The 27199-nt window shown below is 43.2% G+C and overlaps 1 protein-coding gene and 1 long non-coding RNA gene across 3 annotated transcripts in view; one reads left to right on the top strand and one right to left on the bottom strand.

The window, feature by feature from the left end:
• Nucleotides 1–1170: 1170 nt before the first annotated feature.
• Svep1 (sushi, von Willebrand factor type A, EGF and pentraxin domain containing 1) overlaps nt 1171–27199 on the bottom strand; it is a 176912-nt gene continuing 150883 nt past the window's right edge. Inside the window, 10 exon segments of the mRNA NM_001419684.1 lie at nt 1171–1546; nt 2432–2525; nt 5731–5826; nt 7629–7724; nt 8596–8766; nt 13565–13741; nt 14875–15048; nt 18131–18194; nt 24831–24986; nt 26053–26278. Of these exon segments, the coding sequence (NP_001406613.1) occupies nt 1525–1546; nt 2432–2525; nt 5731–5826; nt 7629–7724; nt 8596–8766; nt 13565–13741; nt 14875–15048; nt 18131–18194; nt 24831–24986; nt 26053–26278 (1276 nt within the window). The 3' untranslated portion in view covers nt 1171–1524.
• LOC102546532 (uncharacterized) lies at nt 5265–15101 on the top strand. Of its 2 annotated transcripts, none has more exons than XR_015620900.1 (3): nt 5265–5471; nt 6309–6498; nt 13491–15101. It is a non-coding gene; the product is annotated as an uncharacterized LOC102546532 (long non-coding RNA). The 2 variants fall into 2 exon arrangements; XR_015620899.1 differs by having other exon boundaries at nt 5315–5471; nt 6309–6441; nt 13491–13878.

A 27199-nucleotide genomic window follows, 5' to 3' on the forward strand; every position in this document is an offset into this window, starting at 1 on the left:
AAGAAGAAAATCTTGCATAACACATCTAATTTGTCTTATTTTGGAATTATAAACCTTTTAATCCATTCAAAGTAAAAGAATGATAAACATGGGAAGAAAGCGGCAGACAAACTGAATGACAGGCATATGGATGAGAAGTGGGAAGGTTGTCAGGAGAACAAGCCAATGGCTATGAGACCAAAGGAAGGGCAAGGTCCTTCCTGTCTGTCCTGCATCTCCCTGCAGTGCTCCAGTGTGCCCTGTGCCTGTGGGAGAAGTTCTCCCAGAGGTTGGAGCCGATATGATTACGTATTTCCTGTATTAAAATGAAATCTTGGGTTTGGCTTTATTTTCCTGAAGTCTGGAAAGTCTTTATTCTGAAATAGGTAAAACGATGACAGTAGATGACGTCAGAAACGGTGGGGCAGCTTGACCGTCTCCTGGGCACATAGCCCTCCCTTCCCCCGCCTCTCTGCTTCCCTTCTTCCTTTTTTTTTATCTTTCTCTCTTTTTCTTCCTTCCTTCCTAGCTCCCTCCCTCCTTCTCTCCCTCCCTCTTTCTTCTTTTTTTTAAAAAGATTTACTTATTTATTTGTTTACTTATTTACTTATTATCTGTAAGTACACTGTAGCTGTCTTCACACACACACAGAAGAGGGCATCAGATCCCATTACAGATGGTTGTGAGCCACCATGTGGTTGCTGGGATTTGAACTCAGGACCCTTGGTAGAGCAGTCAGTGCTCCGAACCACTGAGCCATCTCTCCAGCCCCTCTTTCTTCTTTCTTTGTTTGTTCCTTTCTTTTTTTCTTTCTTCTTTCCAGGAAAGCCAGAGCCAGCTCTGAGAACTTTCTAGAGTACATTTCCTTATAAATCATGGTCATTCTGCACCCACTCCCATGCCTACAGCTTTCCAAATAGGAAAAGGATCCTCCAAGTCACCCTCAACACCAGGACAGACTTCTTTGCTGGGGACACTAAGTCTGACTCACTTTTCTTTAATGAAGAAAGAAAACCTTTACAGTCACACACTGAACAAACAAGACAGGACTAAAGGAAGGGCCTCCTTTACCATAACTGTTCAGTGCCCCACATGGGCTCATGTATGATGCCAGAGGATTACGAAGGAAGTTCATGAGTTCTTTTCTTTGTTCAATAGCCACCTTGGAAAAATGGCACTACCCAGCAAAAACCTTATTTAGTAGCAAAATATATTTTAATGGAAAGTCATCTTTAAGTAACTGAATAAAAACGAAATCCAGGGGTTTTCCCAGCAGACAGTGGAGTATGTACATCTGGTGAGGATGGAGCAGTGTCCGTCTAATATAACTTTTATATAGAAAATGCAAGCATATTTAAACAATGCAAACATGTAAGAAAGGACGTCACAAAAAAAATAACAAAATAGATCACAAAAATTAAAACGTCAACCTCAAGCTTATAAAACAAAACAAGCCCCAGCACCGTGTTGGTCTTTCTTGGTGTGAGTTCCAGGAGCTACTGGAAGGAGATGATCCTGCTTTGGGAGAGGTGGTGGGGTATGGGGTTAAAGCCCGCTTCTCCTTTTCCTGAAGAAAGAAAACAAAAGAAAACGTAAGGAAATTATAGGTTCAAGAGGAAAGATGAACAGAGGTGGGGGAAACTTTGGGGGTGCTCGTGGAAAAGGGGACAATAATCTTAGTCCAGTATACACATCTGCAACAATATGTTCTAGGAAGACGGTCATTTCTGGGGAGAAGGAAGATGCTTGGACACATTAAAATATCACTAAACATTTTTTCAACTTCAATAGTTTTATTGTAATTATATCCCTCAAACATTGGCTGGGATACTTTCTCTCCCTCCCTCCCTCCCTCCCTTCCTTCCTCCTTCCCTCCCTTCCTTCCTTCCTTCCTTCCTTCCTTCCTTCCTTCCCCCCCCTTTCTTTCTTTCCTTTGTTTTTTCTATAAGACAGAGTTTTATTCTACAGCTATAGCTGGTCTAGAACTCACAGAGACCTTCCTGTTTACCTCTGGATGCTGGGGTTAAAGGTATGCACTGTCATATGGGATCTTGCTAGGACGTTTTCAATAAACTACAGTGTTTATTTTGTACTTTCTGTTCAAGAATATTACTTTTATCATTTGTGTAAATCTTTACTGACTTTTAGTATTTATTTAAAGTGTGTGTGTGTGTGCACGTGTGTTCGCACGCTTATTTTTCTAGTTTTAGGATATGTGCTGATGAAGGCCGCTCAGTTCTGTTTATTTTTGAGATCTTGTCTTCTTCTTCAATCCTGACTTGATTATTTCTAGCCTTGGGTTTAGCGAAGGTTTAGAGAGACTATCTAGTTAGCCTGTGATTAACGAAGTTTACGCTCCAACTAGAGATACCTTCTGCCTCTTGAATTCCATCCTCCCACTCCGGAAATGGTCCAAGAGTTTCGGCTCAGTCTTTGTAATAGGCTGTCTTACCTGGAGCAATCGTGTCCTGTCCAGGATGAGAGACAATGGCATCGGTTTGGTCTTACGCATTTCCCGCCATTTAAGCAGGGAGACTGACAAGTAGCTGTGATGAAAGAAATACATGCATTCATTCACTTAATCAACGCTTAGACATTCTAAAGAGGTCGCAGACGCCCACAGGGTAGGACTTGCTCTTCCCCCTGATCTACCACTGGTCATTCCTCACACATTTTACATCCGTACGTGGCATCATACCCCACCCCCACTGAGCTATTCAGGGTGGGGTTAGGGGATGGGTCAGGGGAGTTTCACATCAAATCCCTATGTTAAGTTTCACCACACTAAGGTCAGCTTTATTAAGCATGCCAAGCCCACTGGGTTCTGTCTTTTAAAATATTTTACTGTGTGCATTATTATTCTGTGTGCAACAGATCTGGCACTTAGGTCTGATCTAAGTGTTTTATATACTCAGTTAATTTATGGCTCTTCTGGAGGGAGCCGGCAATAAAATCTAGATTGACTAAGTCAGACAGCAGTTTACAGGAGAATAAGTCTGTCATACAGAGTGCCCAGGACAACATAAGGTTGGAGAGATGGCTCAGTGGTTAAGAGCGCTGGCTACTCCTCCAGAAAACCTGGGTTTGATTCCTAGCACCTGAAAAAAAATTATACGAATTTAAGGTTTAAAAATATAAAATTAAAAGAGTAAGCCCTGCTGCCAGGAATAACAGGCCATAAAGATAAAGAAAAAGAATGCAAGAGAACTACTTTGCTTATCACCCGGTGTGAGTAACTGTTCTTTGTTCTGCCCCTGTGATGTTTATTTAAGCCCCTACTTGTGCTTTTCAGCCATTGAGTCCTGCAGAGAGCATTCCAGGAAACCTGGCAGTCCAAGCCTAACCAGAGGTGTTTCAAATACAGATGCTTCATCAATTTTGACAAACTTTTAAAAATAATGAGGACCTGAAGACCCTACCCTTCTCCTGATTTAGTAGCTCTGTTCCAGGAACCAGGGGGCCATAAAACCTTCTGGCGTCCCCTTATCTCCTGGAGCCATAAAACAATCCTGTAACTTGTGGTGCCTTCCCCTTTGACACCCCCCAACCCCTGGGCTCACAGCCTCTGCCTTTAAATGCTCTTTCTCCCAGCCTCTCGCTGTCTCCTTCGTGGGATATGTGTCGGCCCAGAGATCTCTGTAATAGGTCTCCGTAATAAACCTCGCCTTTGCTTATTACATCCAAAATGGTCTCTCTGTGTCTGGGGTCCTCGATTTCCCAAGACTTGAGTAAGGGTCTCTCTGCATGGGATCTTTCAGCACCCACATGGTGGTTCTTTCAGCACCCACATGGTGGTTCACAGCTATCTGTAACTCCAGTTCCAGAGGATTCTGGGCACCAGACATGCAAGTGGTGCAGAGACATATGAGAAGGCAAAACACTCCTAACATAAAACATGCGTCCAATAGTCTTTCCTGTGTGGCCAGGGGACGCTTGTCATGCTCTTTTAAATTAATATATACACATTTATTATAAATATCAGCATCAATTAGAATTAGAGAACCATAATTAGAATTAAAATTAGTCACAGATGAAATCCTGAAAAAATGTCCAAAGATCTAGTATACAGGCATCTTTTTCACAAGCCTACATCGTGTGCACAAGCCTGTCTGTTAAGTCTAAACATTGATGAAAGTCTATTACCCACAAGCTCAACCGGTCAGGTAAGTCCTTACAGGAAGAATATCAGATAGCCATCGAGGGAGGGCTGGCTATGAGTTTTACTTTAACACAGCAAGGCAGGACCTTTCCTGCAAGAAAAGCCCACGCTTTATAAAATACGGCGACCTCTCCGCTAGGCAGGTACCAGGAATTAGGACCAGGGATGAAGAGGAGCATGAAGAAATAAATGCCAAGCTTTCCCCCTGAAGGACGCTCTTGCCAGGGAAGAGTAAGAATGGGCCAGCAGGATATACTTATTTATAATTTAATCAGAAAATGAGAATACACACACACACACACACACACACACACACACACACACACACACACACACACACACACACACAATGAGATCAGGATAAAACCCAACAAAAGTAAAACCAGAACATCTCAATCCGACTCCCCGCAGTTTCCGTTTGCGGGGTAAGAAAACACAACTTACTCTCAGGAGCACGGTGCGAGGAGACCCCTGACGGAAGTCAACACTAGCAAATGTTCTCACTCCTCAACCGCTCCCTCCATCCTACTCACGTCCACCCGGTCACTCATGCCAAGTAGCTTCCGCACGGTGCCATTTTCTCTCCGGTACACGCTCTTCCTTCGTGATGCACAAATTTGTCTTCAATCTAGCTGTATTTGCTGGGTGTCCAAACTATCATGCCTTTTGGACTGCTGCGCTACTGTGTTCCAGACTCCTCAGGTTCCACTCCTTGCCTAGACAGCAGCCTGTTTATCCTGGCTCCTCTAGCTCAGTATGTGGTGTTGGTTTCATTTCCTGAGGTCAGACTAGAAAGAGTGGCACCACCTCCCTCTCTCCCAAGCCCCCTCCCGTCAGATCTGTCACCAAGTCGCGCCGATCCTCCTTTTCCAGCTTCTCACAGAGCCACCGTGTTTTTGATTTTCATTTCTCAGTTGTGAATTGACACGTGGTGTTGGAAATTGAACCCTGGTCTTCTGGAAGAGCAGCTGATGCTCTTAACCACCGAGCCATCTTTCCAGCCCTGATCCATCACTGAGTACTGTTCCTGCCTAAAACCCTCCAGGGCTCTTGTGCTCTCCTGGAACAGACCAGCGCCTTGAAGCTGCTGCGCGCACGTTTCCGGATTCGATCCTGTCCATCTTTACAAGCCACGCCCCCTGTGTTTCCTTCAAGGCTTCCGTCAGCCGTGACTGCGAATCAGTTAACACAACAGTCTGTACTATAAGTCTGCACGCTCCATGCCTTTGAATGATCATCCAGTGATCATTCATGACTGTTGGCCTGGAAATGGAGCTGAGAATTAACTAGTAACGGCTGGATAGGATCCAAAGAAGAGGTCATTTACCAGCTGGTAGGATTCAGTAGGGTGTGAGAGACATTGTTCTGGAAGGATCAAGATGAGGTGCCAATGTAGATGGCATTCTTTAAGTGCAATTTCCTGAAAAGCAGTTTTTGGTGGTGATCCAGTTTAGCACTGATAAATGGCCTCAGAGTGGCTGGCTGGGACCCTTCCGTTGTGACACCACCGCTCAGTCCAAGTTCAACCCATCTGTCTCTCGTATGGTTTCATGAAACTAAATCACGAACACAAACCGTGGGAGGAAGCTTACCTGTATGACAGCGGGATCCAGTCCAGCCTGCGGGGCAGTCACACCGATAAGGGGCCACACAGCGCCCACCATTCAAACAGGGGAGTATGCATATTGCTAAAAGAACAGAACAAAATAGAATAAAAAAAAAACATTAAAACTGGGTTGAAAAGCATTGACCGTGATACTCATGTTCAGATCGGCTCAAATGTTCACAATCCATTTTGCTGGAGGAGAAACTAGACAATGGCCCCCTAGAGGATCTCCCTGTATCACTCTGCTTATTAATGAGTGTCACTGGGAAAGCACATCAGGGTGGAGATCCTGACTCAGATGTAACCACTGAGGCCAAAGGCACTCTTTCCTGGAGGACACTCTGTCCTCACTGTTTGCTGACTGCTTTGCTTCCGGTCTTTGTAACATAAGCAGCACAAACTCCATTGATCACCATTTCAAATTCCTTTTGAGAACTGTGTGAAGTGCAGCCTCAGACTTTCTTCTTGAACTGCACGTGAGAGAATGGGAGTTGGCTGGGAGGTACCATAGGCTCTTGCTTGCAATATTTTAGTAGTGATATGACGATGTCTTCTTTTTCCTAGGAGCCAAGGACTGATGTGGAGCATGTGAAGTCGTTGCCTTGCATGAACTAGGAACTGGTTAGAAGGGCGGACTCTCACGTTGTCCCATCTTTGGTCGACTGAACCAGATTCTACATCTTAAGGCCGCTCCAAGGTGCTTCTATGCAAATTAAAGTATGCGATCTCACCTCTGTTTTGTGCAGAAGGGCAGGTAAATGCTCAGCAAATTAAGCTGGCTTATCCTGGCCTGTGACTTGGGTATCCCAGAATCGTGGGACCCTAAGTATTTATCTCACTGAAGCCTGGGAGCCAGCCCCACATGAAAAGGAATGAGGAGGGAGAAGGAAAAACTGTGGCAGCTTTAAAAAAATATTAGCCATTGTGAAAACCCTTGATTTGATGACTTAATCACAGCCATTACTCATTTTCCTTTTAAAAAAAAGGGTGAAAAAGTCACATTGAATAAGTTTTAGAGTCGGCCTTGAGTTCAGCAGGGAAAGAGCCCAAGAGGTGTAACCTGACTCCTGTCACATCAGGGACTCAGCAGGGCCTCTCCACACACGCAGCTGTATCCTTATACATCAAGACATTGAGTTAACACACGTTAGTCTGTAAAATCATTTAAAAGAATTCACTGAGGGCCATCCAGACAGCTCCACAGGTAAATGCACTTGCTAAGCAGACCTGATGACTGAGTTTGATCCCCAGGACCCTTGGTGAAAGGAGAGAACTAACTCCTGAAAGTTGTCCTCTGCCTTGGCACATGCGTGGGCACAAATAATAAAATGAAAAAAAAAAGGGAGCTATTTATACACCTTTGATAAACCAAGCGTAGTTTAAGCATGAAAATTCTGCTCATTTACTAAACATCATATAGATTAGGATTTGTGACTTTCCCTATTTTCTTAATTAGGAGTGGCTTTCTCATGACTAAGCGTCATGGTGGACTCCCATGTTTTCCGAAAGGCGCAGTGCCCTGTGATATGCACAATTATTCCAACTGTAGCAAAGACTGTGGCCAGATAGCACTGACCTGAGATAAGGGGAGAGAGGACTGTGACACTCACAAAGCCCCCTCCTAAGAAGACTCAGTTGCTGGGCGCCAAGAGGCTCGTGAGACACTAGATGAGGCAACTGCACTTTCAGGGATAGATAGATACTATAGATGAATTTTCTGCAGCCCGCTGATGTGTTAGACCTGTGCATGCTGGTCCGCTGCAAGGGTTTGAGGCGATCAGTTCCTTGGGACAGCGAAGGCAATTCCCAGGAACTGTCTCTCCTAAGCCTGCAGCTTCTCAGCAAATAAAAGGGGCTCAGAGCAATGCTCAAGGCCAGACTCACGCTCTTCACAAAGTCGTCCCATCCAACCGTCTGGGCAGGAGCAAGCGTTTGGTCGTTGGCAGACCCCTTCATTCTGACATGGGAACCGGCAGACAGCTGGAAAGAGAACAAGGTGATTCATGATTCCAGGGAATTCTGGAGAGCTGATACTGAAGAACGGGGCTCATTCACAACTCACAAATGACTCAGGCTTTATGGAAGAAAAATTCAATTGGACACTAAGAAAGAATTTCAACATATGAGGAGAGGCACACGTTGTTGGCTGTTACCGTCACGCTGCCCTCATCTCTATGGAGGCGAAATGATCAAAGGCAAACCGTATTGACAACTTAGAACTTGATTGTTTTATACATGGATTATAAGACATGCATAGTCAAGCTAATTACCATTTGTTAGCACAAGTAATTACCGGTTGTTTTTCCCCTCTTCCCTCTTCCCCTTTTCTTTCTTTCTTCCCTCCCTCCCCCTCCCCCTTTCATCTCTCCCTGCAAATTTCAAAACTACAACACAATATTGTTAACTTTAGGAATGCATTAGATCTTCAGACTGCGTTCATCTTAACTAACAGACACTTTATATTCCCTTTTCCCTCAGCCCCTGAACCAATGCTGCATTCCATGACTCTGAATTTGGCCATTTTAGACTGCACGCTCAGTGTCACAATTCTTGTTTTTTTTTGCAAATACTTTTAGAATGAATAAAGCAACTGTGATTTCAAAGGAACATTCAGATGTTGTCAGGAAAATACAAGCTCTAGAGCACCGTACTTGGAGACCTATTACTTTTTTCCATTTTGAAGAAATGTACATGTTTTCAAAAAATGTAAATTAGCAAGTTATAGAAAACGACACAGTGGCTAAGACAAATTTAAAGTCAAGCAAAATCAAAGGGGTGTGTGTACTAATCGTTGGAGGTCCACATCTCCCTTCAACCTCACTGGGAAATGATTATTCAAATTTCCCCTTACCTCTGCAGATAGGAGGTGGTGTCCATGTTCCATTTTCTAGGCATACACTCCTGAGGGAACCTTCTAGCATGTAGCCACTGTAACAGGAGAAGGTGACCATGTCCCCATATTGGTAATGCACACCTCGAGCAATTGCGTTTTCCACATGAGTTGGAGGACCACAGGAGATTTCTATAGGAAGACACGGATAACAATCAAGCCCTTCCAGCTCACCCAGACAGAACACAGCGTTACCATGAAGACTGAATCAGGTTAAAGAGCATAGAGAAACCACATACACGAGCTATTTTCTACCTGTGTAACATGTCTAGAATGCTAGGAACTGAGAAAATAATCTGCAGCTTTAGTCAAATTAGGTGACAAGATAACCGGGTCCCTGGCCTGGGATTCAAATGTCTAAAACCCAAGGACGGGCAGCCCAGAACAAGAGTGAGCTCTCTGACCTTGCCAATGAGGTGGCTGCCAGAAAGGTAGAAATAAAATGTTTATCAAATTAGTACAGGGGATAAAGCGTGATAGCCTACCATTTCAGAGTAATTAATGATCGTGGATTATGAAACGTTGTTACTGCCAAAACCAGGGCCTTCAACCCAGTGAGTGCTCAATGTGGGTTTAGAATATGAATGGATGCTGGTACTAGCTGGTGGCTACGTTTCATAAAATTCAAGACCCCTTTTTGATGCTGCAAAGTGTCTCTGGGGATCTGTGTTAGATTGAGTAACCGTCCTTCCTCCCCTTTTTTTTTTCTTCAAAGCTATATGTACTGTATATTTAAAATCGAGATTATTATAGCTGCTTTTGCTTTGAAGATTTTTATAAGACATCTCAAGATAATTGTGGGGTGCTTTGACCACAGGGCTGAACTCCAGGTTCTGCTGGGTACCTAGTTAGTGCAAATGTAGCAGGTGGTCAGACCTCATGAACTGCCTTACTGAAGGCCATTTGTTTGTCACAGTGTTAGCCAGATTTGGTAGAGGAGAAAAGAAGTTTGTCTGATGTTTTTACATTTTCTTTTTTTTCTTTTCTTTCTTTTTACTGAAAACATTATTTCTCATAAACTATATCCTGACTACAGTTTCCCCTCCCTCTACTCCTCCCAGTTCCTCCCCACCTCCTCTCCCCTCCAGAACCATTCCCTTTCTGAAGCAAAGAAGTGCAGGCTAACAGGAGCCAGATGTAGATCTCTCCTGAGAGACACAGCCAGAATACAGCAAATACAGAGGCGAATGCCAGCAGCAAACCACTGAACTGAGAACGGGTCCCCCATTGAAGGAATCAGAGAAAGAACTCGAAGAGCTTGAAGGAGTTCGAGACCCCATATGCACAACAATGCCAAGCAACCAGAGCTTCCAGGGACTAAGCCATTACCTAAAGACTATACATGGACTGACCCTGGGCTCCAACCTCATAGGTAGCAATGAATAGTAAGAGCACCAGTGGAAGCGGAAGCCCTTGGTCCTGCCAAGACTGAACCCACAGTGAACTAGATTGTTGGGGGGAGGGCAGTAATGGGGGGATGGTGGGGAGGGGAACACCCATATAGAAGGGGAGGGGGAGGGATTAGGGGGATGTTGGCATGGAAACCGAGAAAAGGAATAACATTTGAAATGTAAATAAGAAATACCCAATTTAATAAAGATGGGGAAAAAAAGAGAAAAGAATTCTGAGAAACAACAACCAAACATGATGAAATAAAATATAATACTAAAAACCAAAAACCATCACACTGAGGTTAGACAAGGTAGCCCAACAGCGCAGAGGAAGTGCCTGTGTATCAGAGCCTGAGAAGACATAAACACTAATAAGGAAAGTTGGACACATGATGTAATAAACTTCCTGTGAGCTGTGTAGTAAGATGAGATGCCATGAAAACGTCGAGGTAAATGTGACTGCGCTTAGAGTTGTCAAAGTATGAGCCACAGTGAAAGCGGCATTTGTACTAGGCTAGAGAGTGCTGATGGACCAGAGCTGGAAGGTTTCTAAAATCCAGGCAACCGCCTGTAGAAAGATCACAGGAAACTCAAGCTTGGCTTATAGCACTCTGGTAATCAAAGCATGGATTTCCGGTCACTTACATGGGAATCATCTGGTATTTTTTAACACACATTTCTGGGGTTTCTGACTTGTGAGCCTGCACTGAGCTTTACATTTTAAAGCACCCGTTTGCAGGAATTAATATGAGAAGCAGGTAGGCAGGATGTGGAAGGTCGCTGCCCAGGCAAAGGAAGGATACGCGGTTTTAATCCGAAGACTTCCTGTCCGATAGAAAATGTAAAAGAGGCTGGAGGATTAACAATCATGGAAACGGCTCCTCTCCAAGGCAACCTGTGATCCACTCTAGAATACTGACTGTCAGGCATGCATGGAAAGAGCATTTGTAACAAGCACACGTCTCTCTCTGCTCTTGCTTCCAGTGGCCTGAATGGTAAGCGCCAGGGAGCCAAGAACCAAGGTGCGGATGCGTGGGCAGAATGAGGCCACTTGGCCTGATGCCCTCTGGGCAGGTGGCTTAAACTAGACTAGAAGGCCAGAGAGAAATCTGAAGGATGCTCGCTTCTCTCCCTTTGGGTAGTGGTAGATTTCTAAGTGTCTAGGAGCAAATCCTAAAAGCAGAGTATGGAGTTTTCAGACGTGTTCTCTCTCTGTCTCTGTCTCTGTCTCTGTCTCTCTGTCTGTCTCTATGTCTCTGTCTCTGTCTCTCTGTCTGTCTGTCTGTCTCTCTGTCTCTGTCTCTCTGTCTGTCTGTCTCTCTCTCTGTCTCTCTCTGTCTCTGTCTCTCTGTCTGTCTGTCTGTCTCTCTCTCTGTCTCTCTCTGTCTCTGTCTCTCTGTCTGTCTGTCTCTCTCTCTGTCTCTCTCTGTCTCTGTCTCTGTGTGTATGTGTGTGTGTGCATGCATGTGTGTCTATGTGCGTGTGTTTAATAGTTTCTAATGCTGCAGCACACTATTAGCTAAAAAACTTGGTGTGTGTTTGCGTGTGTGCGCGTGTGTATGGGTGTGTATGTCTTTGAGCTACTGGGCATCTCTTTTCATCTAGAGAAACTGCTGATGCGGTATAACATCAACTGATTTATTCTAGAGAACAAACTCACAAGATAAGTATTATTATTACAATTAACAAACGAGAACCCTAAAACTAAAAGGACGCTAGGGCATTTATGTAAGTTCAGAGTTAAACTTCTGGAGGCTAGAATTCAACCCCACTAGTGTCTTTATGTGCGTGTGTTTTGTTTCCTTATTTGAAGTACGAGTGTTATGAAGATGGAGTATACATTGAGCAAAATATTCTTATGGAGTCGAGAGCGTCACGTGGGTTAGGCCCAGTGAACACTTTTATTGACTGCTGTTGACAGAGTAGCTCAGGCAACAAGGAAGATAAGTGGTGTGATGTTGGCAGAGAGATGTTTAAAATGGAAGCAGGAGGTGGTAGTAGAGGTCAGGAGATAGTCACAGCAGGCTAAGTCTGATTGCGGGAGGCAGTGTTGTAGCATGGGTGGACTCACATGGTGCTGGGCCAGCAGCCGTTCTCAAGTTACAGCTCCTGGACCAGCAGTATTCCTCCACCTATTTGTCACTGTGAACAAAATACGTGTGCAGAGTGACCTAAGCGGTGAAGGGCTTATCTAGGCTCACAGTTCCATATGGTTCAGTCCATGGTTGTGGGCAGAGATGATTCTTTACCTCATAGAGCATACAAGCAGTACAAGCAGGAGAGAGAGAGAGAGAGAGAGAGAGAGAGAGAGAGAGAGAGAGAGAGAATATGAGAGAATGAGAATATCCACGGACAAGGAACCGTCAAGATTCTGCCCCCAGTAACCTTCCTCCAGCTTGGTATCACCTCCTAGAGTTTCCAGCACTTCTCAAAAATACTGCCACTAGCAAGGGACCAAGCACACAGACCACAAGTAGATGAGGGACATTTCCATAGTCAAACCATAACAATATCCATAAGCAACACCCAGGAACTATTAGAAAATGATGTTATCTGGCCTCATCCAAAACCACACAGACTCAGAAACTATGGGGTGGCACCCAGTTATCTATGTTCCAGTGAGCTCTTGAAGTTCTACTGACACACGCTCAAGACTGAGAAGCATCTCCGGGTAATTTTGTTTGCAGGAAGTACCTGAAACCTATTAAACGATACTGTGAAGGAAGGCTCTGATGATGTGGAGGAAAATATGTATTTTCAACTTGGTGTCTTGCTTTCTCTCAGTAGAGCACATTTTGACAAATCTACTCAGAGAATCCTAATCTTCTAGTCAGGGAGGTTTTAGCTTGGTCTGGAAAATTCATTTAAAATGTTCAGTATTCAAACATAATTGTTTCTCATATTAAATGCCAATGCAGATGATGACTAAAATAGTATAGAGATCCAACTATGCACAATTAATAGAAAATGACTTCCCAGGAAGGGAACAATGGCTCTTGCAAGCCCAGGTTCAGTTCCCAACACCTACATGGTGACTCACAACTACATATGATTCCAATTCTAGGGGCTCTGACATGCCCTCCTGTGATCTCCACAGTCACCAAACATGCACATGGCACACAAACATATATGCAGGCAGAACCACTCATACATCTGAACAAATTCAAATATTAAAAAACTGTCGTAAACAGAATCAAGCATTAATTAACATAAAACAAAAACAACCCCCCTAAAACTTTGGCCAAAAATGATGACTCAGCAAATAAAAGTACTTGTAAATCATGCATGAGAATCTGAGCTGGGTCCTTTGGACCTGATTTCCCTGTGACCTCCATATTTTTGCTTTATGTTACACCCATTCTCTCTCACTCCACCCCTCTTCCTCTCCCCGCTCCATCTTCCCTTTCCCCCCTTCTCTCTCACACATTAACTGTAAATAAAATGTATACTCTTTTTTTTTAACAGAAAAAGAAAAACTCGGAGAGATAGGAAAACCTTGCATACTCATGGACTTCACTGGGCTCTGCCCGTTGACTCACTTTCACATCTGGCGTTTGTCTGTGTCCAAGTCTCGTCAGGGTTGCACGTGATGATGCCGTTGCCTTTGAGCAGGAAGCCTTCTCTGCACTTGATAGATACATTCTGGTTGACGTAAAACTCTCTCTCAGAAAGGAGGGCATTCTCAGGAATCACAAAAGGAACAGGGCATGGATTTGCTGTAAAAGATGAGTCAGATGTTTACTGAGCTGTCTTCTCATTCTCTAATTTATCTCTTTGAAGACAAAGTAGAGGCCTACAGAGCATGGGTCTTCAATGACAATAATAATATAAATTTTAAGACGAAAATGGAGTACTCTGGCCTCAAACTCCTGCCCTCCTGACTCAGTCCCACCACGCCCAGCAAAGGGTTTCACGATTTAGAACTTCAGGCATCAGCCCAGATTTGCTTTCCACCCACATAAAATTATTTGTGAAGATTAAATATCAGGCATATAAGAAACCAAGGGCCACACTGTCTCTCAATATTTGATGAGTGTCAACAGCATGGTGAATTCTGTTGAACTCCATCCTCTTACTGAACATGCTTCAGGGAGGACGGGAGTAGAGAAGCATCAGACCTGGCCGTGCAGGGTGAGCCTGACTTCAGGCCTGCACTGTGAGGAACAGAATGACAGGACCTCATGCTGTATTTGTGGGCCTGATGGTAAAAACAGGATGTTTCCACAGCTTAGAAGGAAGCACAGGACGTGTCGCTAGGGCTCGACTTTGCTCAGAGCAAAAGTATGCCACACATACGGACACAGGCTTCAAGCTATTTCGGTTGTTCTGATTTTAAGTGGAAAGTAAGTTTTGCTGAGGTAGGGCTCTTCTGAATTCTGAAGGCTGTGTTCACGCACTACAGTACTTTACACACTAGTCAGAAGCCTTCTCACGCTGTATTCCATTTGTATGGTTTTCATTCAAGTGGTCAAATTATCCTTATTTACCGCATTTATATGTTATATATTAACATTAGATTTTAACCGTATCTTCTTTCTTTCTCCCCCTTTCTTCGTGTCACTGGAACTCACAATATCTTCGTTTCAAAATGCTTTCATTAATTTGTAATTTCTATTAATGCTTGAATTTAATCAGCAGAGGAATCTGATAAAAGCTGACTCGTAGACAGGCTGTTATAATATATCGTAAGTAGAGTTCTAAAATATCCCATAAAGTTGGGTCTGATGGCCACAGACGGCCTTCCCGGGACTGATCTCATTTATCAGTATTTCCCCTTCAAGCAGAGATATGTATGAAACTAGCTGTGGGGCAGAATGTGATTAAAACACCCCCTAAAGTCAACACACACGTTTGCAGAGGGGAGCCAGGTGACTCCAGGTTCCATTTGCAGTGCAGTGTGCCTCAGGGGGCCCTTCCAGGGTGTAGCCTCTGTGACAGGAAAACAGCAGGCTGGGTCCAGATGTGGTGTTTTCCAAGACAGCCTTCCCATTGGGAAACTCAGCCGGAGCCTCACATCTGCTCTCTAAAAGGAAGAAAAGGAAGAATGCAGTCTGTATTAAATACTTTCCCAAATCCCTTTGGCTTCTCCTGTTATATTTGCTTTTTGAAAGTACTCTGTGTGTGTGTGTGTGTGTGTGTGTGTGTGTGTGTAGTACTCATATATATATATTTATATATTCACCAAACACACACACATATATATATATCCATATAAACATATATGTCTACTTATGAATGAAACACAATAACATTCATTGATACAGAGAAAACATACTGCATGTATCTGTTGAATTACCACACGCTCATGGTGAAGATTGCTATTTAGTCCTGCGTAGTTCATCTGTCTTTATGTATTTTGCTAAGAGGGGTGGATGTTGTGGGGTAGTTTAGATGAACACGTGCATCAAATAAAGGAATCTCATGGCCGTGAACTTATTGTATAATGCCAACCTTACTATTGTTCTTACAACACTTGGTTTGTAAGACCAACTGAAAACACAGGATTCTCAAATAAAATTGAATGTCCTATAAGTAGCATTTATTTTAGAATAAATACTTCTTAAAAATATTGTGTGGCCCATATTTATATTAAGATTATTTTCCACCTGAAATTTAAATTTAGCCGACTGCTGCACATTTCTCTCTCCTAAATCCAGCAGCAATTCTGGAATGAGTTCAATAATCGCTAAAAGAGAGTGAGTTTCAGGAAAGCTAAAGAACTTGGTCAGGGCCACTCTGCTTATAAAGACATCAAACAGTGTGGGTTGAGATCACTCAGGTGGCAAAGGTGACGAAGCCGAGCCCTGCGGCCTGGGTTCAGCCCTCGGGACCCACATGGTGGAAGGAGGAGTCACCTCCCTAAAGTTGCCCTTTGACCTCCAGATGCATACGGTGGTTCACGTATCTCTACTTTTCCATACACTCAAAACAAAAAAATAATTGCTTACAAAGGAGATCGAAAAGGTAAACTTGCTGTGACATAAAGTAGGGAGGTCAAGGGTCAGGAAGAGGCAGACATGAGCGTGGGGTTAGTTAGAGCAAAGTCCATTTTATTTGCTTGGGGGCGTCTGAACTGTAAGGATATGATACTAGCTTGTATTACAGCTATAGGATAGAAAAATGGCATGAACACTTGAGAAATGTCACTGCTGGGGATGTGCTGGAGAAAGCAGGATCTAGAACCTTAAAAACTGGGCTTAAAGGGGCTGGAGAGATGGCTCAGTAGTTAAGGGCACTGACTCTTCCAGAGGTCCTGAGTTCAATTCCCAGCAACCACATGGAGGCTCACAGCCATCTGTAGTGGGATCTGGTGCCCCCCTCTGGTGTGTCTGAAGACAGAGACAGTGTACTTATGTACATAAGTAAATGAATCCTAAAAAATAAAATGGGTTTGAAGCCTCATTTTATAATTTTATGGAGACAGAGATGGAGGTTTAGGCCAATAACTTCTATTTTAGCTTCATGTTTGGCCTGAAGGCTCTTGTGTCAGGGGTTAAGACTCAGGTTAAATGACTCAGGATTTCTGCATTATGTTTTGCAGAGTGGAGCACTGGGCTTTTCCAACTACAGTGCGTGGATGTCAGCTTAGGAATCTGGTTGACACCCATGCTGGTTCATTAGGATTGGGATGGACTCAGACAACATACGTCAGAAACATTCTTCCCTCCGCCTTCCTTCAAGCTCCTGGTTCTCTGTTCTTGCTCTTTCTCCCATGGTATTTTATTTTCTAGTCAGTTCCTCTCCTGTATAAGCAGTATAAACAAGTTTGAACCAGATCACCAGTACCTCTGGGCCTGCTCTGGTTTGTACTTTTGAGAAATACTGGTCAAGGGCATCCTACAATGTCATGGGCTTCCATGGAATCTGCTAACATACAAAGAAATTCAATAATTTCATGAATTATGTAAGGAGCTACAAATCAGGTTCTCTCTGTCTACCTCCAAAAGTATTTGTGACTTTAAGTATACCTAAAGTGTATAATAGCATATCAAGATATTAATAATTTTTACTCTGAGTGGGTGACCTGTTTGTGTTGTTTAATCTTGAACTTAGTGTGTATGACTAATAACTTAAAAATGGCCACTCATTAACACCATGAAGGTTTCCATGCCAGACAGGTGGGATTCCTCTTTGTTCCTTGCTCCTGTTCCCTGCACAAACATTTTCTGAACATGAGCAGTTCAGATAGCACGCTGCTGGGGTTGAAACACGCAAGGTCACCATGCGATGTAGACTCATGTAAAATGCCCTTACCTAGTGATGCCAGGTCTCATAAACATATGAAATAAAAATTTAAGAGCAATAAGTAGATAGAGAATATTAAATGATTAAGTTACACTATATTTGGACATATGTGACTTGATTCAGATATTAAATAAAATACTTGAAATAAAAAGAAACATATTGGGATACATTTTTTTAAAGGAATATTAATTATCATGGACTGCCCAAAGTCGTAAACAAATGTATTTCTATGACTTGAGGTGCTACTGAATATTTAAAATTATTTTCAATGTAATGTTTACCCAAGATTTTGGGAACTAAAATAGACATTTTTCTGCACTGGATCACAACCATATTACTCCTTTACAGACTTAAGGCTCTTAAAGACACAGCGTCACTTCACCTGTCTGCCTCTGAAGCAAAGGGAAGAAAAGGGGGCATGGGATAATCCACCCATCGCCAAAGAAACTTGGCAAGACTTGAGTTCCTGCAACATTTTGCTGGACTGTGGGTATCTACTTGACTGATGTTCCAACATCACTTAAAAATGATGTCATTAAGGGCCAGTTATTTCACCTATAGCAACCGTTCCAAACTCTCTAGTTTATACTTGTTAAGAAAATGCCACAAAAGAGCCAAGAAACCCAGGTTTCTAAACAAGTGTGTGCTGTTGTCAAGCCAGCAGTCCTATTCCACTTACTTTCTGATCTCTACCACAGGTTTTAACCTTCATTGCTTGGGATCTTTGAACAAAGGCTATTAAGTGTTCTCTTGTGGTTTACCTGCCTACTGTACAAAACGGATATACGAAGGAAATGGAGACACACTGCTATCTTGTGTCCTTGGTAGCATTTCCAGGATCCTTGGTGTTCTTAACTCACCTCTGCATACTGCCACCCGTCCACTCCACTGTCTGTTCTCCTGGCAGACTCGTTCCCTGTTCCCCTGTGAACGAACAGAGAGGGCTCATGAGCAGGGTCCTAATTTTATAACAGAGAGACAAGAAGGGACTGGGAAGCCGTCTTAGCCATGGACTTGGGTGGCTTGGTGCTGGAATGCTGAATGAATATAATGTAAAGTTTAGAATCTGAAAAAAAAATTCCACTGAAAGTCTTCCGTGGCAGAGTCATGTGATGATGGCAGATGTGGCTTTATCTTCTGTTTTAAATGACAGCTGGTCATAATCCATGGCAACGATGTGTGAAGAACAGGTCAGCAATGTCGGACATAAACTTGTTTAGTATATTTAAAAAGATTTTGAATGGGAAAACCCCTTCCCCCCAAAATAAAAAATTCTGAATGCATTTATCTTTCAATACTTCAGGCATAAAACAAAGCTTGTGAGATACTATATTGATCTGAGGGCTGAAATTTTCAACCACGAAACTCATCTACTATGCCTAAGTCTATCAAGGGCCTATGCGGTTAACATTTTAAATCATCTGTTAAAGTCGAAGCTTTACTCCTCTGCCTTCTGAAAGACAACTTTCTTGAACAATCATTTGTAATTATTGGGATATATTTTTCAATACCCAATAGCTCTTTGTGGCCATGTAGGCTGCTTGTCTGCAGTGATATTTAAGGCTCGGCTCTTGGATTCCTGAGTTTCATTTTTGTAGATCTTTGTTTCACATTTTTCTCTTTATCTCTTACCAGAACAATCTGTGTTCCCATCTCGTATTATGCTTCTAATCAACTATGAAACAATAACTAATTAAAGGCTTATAACATTACATATTAAAAGGACTGAGTTTTAAGTCCCACCCACCCCTGCCTCTCATGTGTGGTATGTTTGGTGCACAAATGTATCCTGCTCTCTCTTTCTCTCTCTCTCTCTCTCTCTCTCTCTCTCTCTCTCTCTCTCTCTCTCTCTCTCTCTCTCCATCTCTTTACCTACCTATCTAAGGACCTTAGTTTCTACTGAACCTGCAGTTAGCCTGGCACCCAGCAATCCCCAGGGACCTTCTTGTCTGCAATCCACACATCACTGGGGTTACAGCCATGTATGCAGACCCCTGGCTTTTTAATGAGAGAGTATTAGTTTTTCAGATTCCAGTCCTCATGGTTGTGCAGTGAACACTCTTTCCAGAAGCATCTTTCCAGCTTCCTTAGTAAGTCTTCAGAAGCTTCACTGTAAGTGTGAACTTCAGCACATGGGATTTGTGAACTATTTGTTATTTTAGTTTTCTTTATGCTCATGCATGTTTCAGTACATGTCATATATATATGGAAGCTTACGGTGGCCAGAAGAGAGTCATGGATTCCCTGGAGCTAGAATTGCAGGTGGTTGGGAGCCAGCTGAACTGAACTTGGGTCCTCTGGAAGAACAGCTGAGCCTTCTCTCCAGCCCTTTTTCATGATTATGCATGTATGCATGCATGCATGAATGTATGTATGTATGTATGAACATATGTATGTATGTATGTATGTATGTATGTATGTATGTATGTATGTATGTGTTTTAGCTGTGTTCTGAATCAGCAACAACCAGGGAGCTGCTAATCCTTTCTGCTTGCTTTCATCTCTGGTGACTGATATCCTTAATGTTCTCCTTGGAGGCATTTCTAATTTGAGCCCTGCATTTAATTATTGATAAATCTTCACTTGTAAAGATCTTGTTGACGCTAATGGGGCAAGTCCTGTCCTGACTTTCCTAAACAAAACAACAAAAAAAACCTAGATTCCATAAATTTCAGTTTTTTTTAAGTACGTTTTTTTGTTTTCCTTTTAATCAAATTGTAGAATACTTGAAAAACATGAAAGAAAAATACAGCTTCCACAATCCTCCATCCAAAGACAAATTTTACCCTTGTGCTTTTTCTTTGGACAGAAAAATACTTTTCTAACTCATATGTCAGACCTTAATAGTTTAAAAGAATCAGACAAGCGCCCACCTACCCAGCTCACTAAGAAGTGAGGCACTCTTGGTGTCAGGAGGCTTTGCATTTTCTCAGTGTTCCTCCACTTTGCTCTCTTCCTCTAACCTTTAAATTGTGAATAATCTGTTTGACTATGTCAATGTTTACTCTAATACAAATTCAAATGAATCAGTAGCTGTTCACTTTTTAAAAGCAAACCGATTCTCCCCACTTCCTCTTTAGATACTGGCAGCGTTTACCATGCATTTTTTCCTTTTCTTTCTCTGCCCTTCGTTTGCCTCGCTTACTATTAAGTCTTAGTTTTAGACCTATTTATTAGCACACTTCCCCCTGTCTAATCTGTTTCCAACCAACTCGCCCAGATTTTTAGAGCCTTAGATTGTTAGAGCCTTAACAGCCATTTGATTAGTGACTGGGTGTGATTTGTTTTAAAGATTTATTTATTTTATTTATATGAGTTCACTGTCACTGTCTTCAGACATTCAGAAGAGGGCATCAGATCCCATTACAGAGGGTTGTGAGTCACCATGTGGTTGCTGGGAATTGAACTCAGGACCTCTGGAAGAGCAGTCAGTGCTTCTAACTGCAGAGCTATCTCTCCAGCCCCGTGAATTTTTTTTTTTTTTTTCCGGAGCTGGGGACCGAACCCAGGGCCTTGCGCTTCCTAGGCAAGCGCTCTACCACTGAGCTAAATCCCCAACCCGAATTTTTTTTTTTTTAATAACCAACCCAATCTTTAGTTGTTTATTTTGATTAATTCTCTTAGTTGATTTATAGTTTTTCTTAAAATTTTTTCAGGGATTTTTTTTTCGATATTCAAATAGCTCATAAAAAGGTATTTGCCTCACACACAGGTGAGGGCATATTTACATAGCAGAAGAATGTAACATAATTTATATTGGGTGTCTTGATTGTTTTGCTTGGTTTTGGTAACAGTTCAAGTCCTGGGAGTGCATGATCACAGTTATCCTGCACAGACTTGGGGCAATGCAGAGAGCATGACTCTCGCCAGTTATTGCCTGCAGCAACCTCAGCCCTGTAATTACTGGACGGCACGTGTCCGCAGACTGGAAGTGAGCAGATCAGTGCCCCAGTGTCCTTCGGGTCCGCCAGGAGAGACGGCCTGTCACAGAAGTCTGCTGGGTCTAAGAGCTGATCCCCAGCTACTTTCCCATCCCTCAACCTCTGGTGCTGAATGCTTGCTACATATGCAAACCTTTGACCTAGTTTGTTTTCTAGTGTGGTGATTGAAACACTAAGACCAAAAGTGACTTGTGGGTGAAAGGCATTATTTCAAGATACTGCTTACAGTTAGTTCATCATGATGAGAAGTCGGGACAGGGATTCAAGGCAGGAACTTAAAAGCAGGAACTGATGCAGCAACCACAGAAGACTGCCCCTTACTGGCTTGCTCTCATGGCTTGTGCAGGCTGCTTTTTCAGACAACTCAGGACTACCACAGTGGGCGGGGCTCTTCCATGTCACTCATTAGTGATGAACATGCCAGGCACATCTATCTATAGGCTAAGCCAATGGAGGCATTTTCTCAATTGAAGTGCCTCTTCCCAGATGACCTTATCATGGGTCAAACTGACTAAACAAAACAAAACACTGACCTGCATGGCCCTACAGAAGACCATGATGGCAGTAACTAAACAATATGTCATATATTTAAGAAAGACCTATGCTTTCACGAATCTCTAGGTCCCTTCTCTATTTCCTCTCTTTTTTCCCTGTCAATTTATTTGTTTTAGATTCTAGAAAGCTTATTTGTTCTGCTGATGTTCTCAGACACACTTTTGCTAGTTGTTTTCTATGATGTCACTGATTCTGTTTATCAGACTTAGAAGCTTAATAAAATCAAGTTTCTTCTTCTTCTTCTTCTTCTTCTTCTTCTTCTTCTTCTTCTTCTTCTTCTTCTTCTTCTTCTTCTTCTTCTTCCTCCTCCTCCTCCTCCTCCTCCTCCTCCGCCCCTTCCTTCCTTTTCCTTCCTTCCTTCCTTTCCTCCTCCTCCTCCTCCTCCCCCTCCTCCTCCTCTTCCTCCTCCCCTTCCTTCCTTTTCCTTCCTTCCTTCCTTTCCTCCTCCTCCTCCTCCTCCTCCTCCTCCTCCTCCTCCTCCTCCTCCTCCTCCTCCTCCTCCTCCTTCTGGAAGGGAGCAAGTCATTTTCACACATGAGCTGTTTCCATCCAGAAACATGAAATGTCTGTTATCTTTTTTGGGGGTGCGTGACATCAACAGGCACAGCTGATCAAAGCTAAATACAGCGGTTCATACGGATCTCAAATTCTGGTCTTCATTCATCCACTGGTGTGTTTTTGAAGGTGACTGTCCCTTCGTTAGCATTTGGTTCCCTGTACATGCAGCCTGTACTAGGGAGCCAACCTTTCCTCTTCAGTTACACGTTCTTGACGTACGTTTGCACAGGAATATCTGCTAATAGTTCCAGGCCGTTCCTCTTTAGGACAATTAGGAGTCTCTGTCCATGCTGTTGGACACCGGTAAGTCTGGTGGGAGACTTTTGAAACTTCCTTCAGTTGGCTCCATGTTTTCTTTAAAGGTTTACTTACTTTTATTTCATGTGTGTGGGTGTTTTGCCTGCATATATGTCTGAACACCATATACATATATATACATATATATACATATGTGTGTGTGTGTGTGTGTGTGTGTGTGTGTCTGCACTGCCCACAGAGACCAGTAAAGGGCATTAGAGTCCCTGTACGGTTGGTTGTGAACTACCACGGGTGCTGGGAATCAAACTCAGGTCCTCTGAGAGAGCAGAGGGTGCTTTTAACTGCTGAGCCACATCTCCAGCCTCCTCTGGGTTCCCACTATCTTGGGTGATGATGGTTTCCAGGCAGGCTTCTTCATCTCTCACTCTAGACTGATAGTCATTATTTCCCCAAGAAGCTGGGCATAAATCCTTTGAAAGGACTCTCAGGTGATTTTAATGTGTAGAAAGGAGAGCAGCGATTCATAAACTTCATTCAGCTTCATAGTTAACACGAGACTGCTACTCCAACAGTTTAAGTTAAAGTACCAACTTCTTCAAATTTCATGAGTTTTTGGTATATTTTGTCTCAAAAAATGTATATATGTTTTCTTAAGAAATTTCAAGATCAGTAATCTCATGGACAGAATGCCCCAATTTCAAAGCCAGGAAAATCCCCTGGAAACAACCCATTCTTAGATTACCACTCTTCTTTTCATGTTTATTTTCCTAACCTTTGAGAAAATAAAATAACCATAGAAACCTGGTTCCAGTTCTCGTGGGCTTCTCCCTCTCTTTGATTCTTTGATTTCACAGTCACAAACAACGGAGGGAGGCAACACCACAAACATTTAACAGCTGACCTGTTCTTACACAGCACTGTGAGTATTCACAAGCGATTCCTGAAAAGGCAGATGATCTCCTGTGATTCACAGCAGCTCTCTTAGACAGAGTTAGATGGCGAGATAAGGCTTTCAGAGGAAGCAACTACAGCTCTCCCATTAAAGTTCATGGGTGCTGCTGCTGTGGTTATGATACTGCAATTAGGAGTCATCTTACAGATAAAGTGGAGGTTTTCTAAGTATAGTTCTGAGGGGCTTCAGGCTAGATATATCACGGGGTGTGATGGTTTGACTAGGAATGGCTCCCACAGACGTGTGTGTTAGAATGGGGGCCCTTAGGGTGTGGCACTATTAGGAGGTGTGGCCTTGTTGGAGTAGGTGTGGCCTTGTTGGAGTAGGTGTGGTCTTGTTGGAGTAGGTGTGGCCTTGGAGGAAGTGGGTGGTGGGGGACAGGCTTTGAGGTCTTAGAAGCTGAGCTTCTAAGGGTGTGTCTGAACCTTCACTTCTGCTGCCTGTGGACCAAGATGTAGAACTCTCAGCATGTCCAACATCCCGTCTGCCTGTGCGTTGCCATGTTTCCCTCCATGATGATAAGGGACTGAACCTTTGACACTGTAAGCCAGCCCCAATTATATGTTTCCCTTTATAAGAGTTGCAGTGGTCAAGGCATCTCTTCACAGCAACAAAACCCAAACTAAGGCCCAAGGGAACCTGGCATCTCAAGTAAGAGCTTGCTGGGTCCTGTGCGCTCACTGCTGGTGAAGTGCTTGGCTCCAGTCTAGTACTTCCTTGTTGAGGTTGTTCTATAGTGACTATTGTAGTGACTATAGAACTCTAGTAGTGACTATAGTGACTATAGGTCTATAGTAGGACCAGTTTGGAGCTGTCTGACATGGGTGTTGGGAACCTAATTCAGGTCCTCTGCTTGAGCAGCAAGCGCTCCAAACTGCTGAGTCATCTCTCCAGCCTTAATTTGTTTTTCAAACTGACCTTGAACAAGCTAGATAAACACTCTACCCCTGAGCTATGTCCCTGGACCCTTTCTTCTCTGTCTGTTTTGTGACAGAGCCTTGACACCTGCCCAGGCAGGCCTTGAACTTGTCAACCTCATGTCTCTTCCTTCTGAGTAGCTGAGATCACAGGTAATGAGTCACCACACCTGGCTGATAACTTTTGGGTGCTTAAATATTCTAAGTCATCTTTTAACTACTTTTTTTCCCCCAAAAGTGTTAAGAAAGTAAAGTAACAAAATATAATAGGATGTTTTTAGAAGCAATGTTGGTAAAGCTAATTTATTCTAATATTAAGAAGAATCATAAGCATATCAGAACAGCACATTAATTTTTGTTGAACGATTTGTTAGCATACCTCTAATTCATAGCCAGGGTCACACTGATAAACAACGGTGCTTCCGAAGCTGTATTCACTGCCGACCACGAATCCATGCTCTGGACTTTCAGGCTGCCCACAGACAACCGGGATGCAGGATTCCTCGGAAAGCGGTGGCTCCCATGTACCATCGGGCTAAAGAGCAGACCACAGGGTCAGAGTTGGGATTTATACGTGGGTGTTCTGTTTATATGGCAGACTCATCCCCAAAGTGAGAGTCAAAAGGACCCAGGGTTGAATTGAGTTGCTTCTTACCTATCTCTAGGTCTTAAAAACACAGTCAGCACTGAACACTTGTTGACATCTCAGAAACACAAAATAAACAATTTCCCTCAAACAGAGGTGTCCCATAAGGAAGTCTTTAGTACAGCATGCTAACTAGAGGGTGGGCTGAGGGAGGGTTAGTGCAGATACCCCACCTTTTATCCCAGGGAACCCTGCTGTTGCCTGTCTGCTTGTGCAACATCTGGGCCTTCTACTTAAGACCATCACAGCCCCTGGCAGGTTTCTCCATACAGATACTCATCTGGGCATGGGATACTTTGCTATGCATATCTCACTATAGGTTAATTAATTAATTAACTGGTTAATTAACTGGTTAATTAATTTCTATAAGTACCCTGTATCTGTCTTCAGACACACCAGAAGAGGGCATTGGATCCCATTACACATGGTTGTAAGGTACCATGTAGTTGCTGGGAATTGAACTCAGGACCTTTGGAAGAGCAGTCAGTGCTCTTAATCTCTGAGCCATCTCTACAGCCCAGTGTTTTTGTTTCTGTTTTAACATTCCCCTTAAGTTTGGCTCCTTCTTAATCTAAAACTGGGGATATTACGAAAAACCACTAGTTCCATTTCTTTTTTCCTCCTTGTTAAACAATTTTATCTTATACATGTGAGTATTTTGCCAGCACATTTCTCTGTGCTTGTGGACATCAGATCCCCCGACCTGTAGTTACAGCTGTAAGCCACCATGTGGGTGCTGGGGGCCAAACCTAGGTCTTCTGGAGGGGCAGCAAGTGCTCTTAAACACCAGTCCATCCCCCTGCCCCACCTTCTATTTCTAGGAAGCATCTCGAATCTTTGGATGTAAGTGAGAACTTGAGGAATTTGTTCTTTCCAGGCGGGCTAGACATGAGTTCTGTTCATAGTAACAGATGCCAGAGTTAACTTACACATTCCAAGCCAGACAGAACCTTACCTGGCACGTTGACCGGTCTGCTCCGTCATAGGTAAACCCTTCTGTGCACGACACAGAAACTTGTCTATTCACCTGGAAGTCATCTCCGTGAACACGTATGCGCGTCCTGTTGGATGGCACAGGACATGTTTTAGGACTGCAGTTGATTCTTTCAGGGAACCACCGACCATCTTGCTGGCAGGTGAATGTGTCTGTGTCCGTATCCACCACATACCCTTCCAGACACCTGCAATGCAAACAAGAAGATGAAAACCAAGAAGGTACCACGCTGTGACCGACCTATGCCCAGGTGAACACAACTGCCCCAGGCTCAGGACATTCTGTGAGAAACCTGAAAACTGGCTCAAAGGTCAGATGGATAACGTCCCTGCACAAGACATTAATAAAGCAACATCCAGACAAATTCTTAGTGACTCACACTCAGGACCAACAAAGGCTAAAGTCGTCTTAGATGTTGCTGGGGTTACTTGTCTGTTCATTCTGAAATAGCCACCAGTTTAAGAAATTATAGGGACTGGACTCCGATACTGATAGGGATATGACATGGTGTTTATGGTTTGCCTCCTATTCAACACTCAGTACTGTCTGAGGTGCTTGTATAAGGTGCTCCTTTTAAACTTGATCGTTAAGCACTGTCATAGCCATAGAATGGTTAACACTTAAGTCAACTTGGCTCTTAAGTTCCCAAGTGATTTAAAAATGTAAATACTAATGCAGTGAGTGGGTCCACACAAGGATGCTTTTCTGGTGAGCCCTCTGTGTGCTTCACAAATACCAACGAGTCCAATCCTCACGTCTGCCTCATGAGCAGGTGCCATTTGGCTCCTCACTGCCATTTGGCATCGATGAGGTTAGCACCCTTCTTGAAGCCACATGACTCTGCATGGGTAGTGTGAGATGTGGAGAGACTGAGTTCTCTAGAGGGAATTGTCTGGCACCCATGTTCCTACTACTCCCGTATGCTGCCTTTCAAATTAAACCATTTAATTAACTTATAGTGATCATTGGAAGATATCTTTTAGTTTCCACCTATTAACCAGGTTAGGTGGGAGACAGAAGTCTCCTACAATCGAACCAACCTGATTAGTGGAAACTAAGCAAAGATTGGTCATCATCACATGCCAAGGACAAAGCCCCAGGTGACTCC

This window comes from Rattus norvegicus, chromosome 5 (genome assembly GCF_021556685.1).
Source record: "Rattus norvegicus strain SHRSP/BbbUtx chromosome 5, alternate assembly SHRSP_T2T, whole genome shotgun sequence".
Taxonomy (NCBI): Eukaryota; Metazoa; Chordata; class Mammalia; order Rodentia; family Muridae; genus Rattus; species Rattus norvegicus.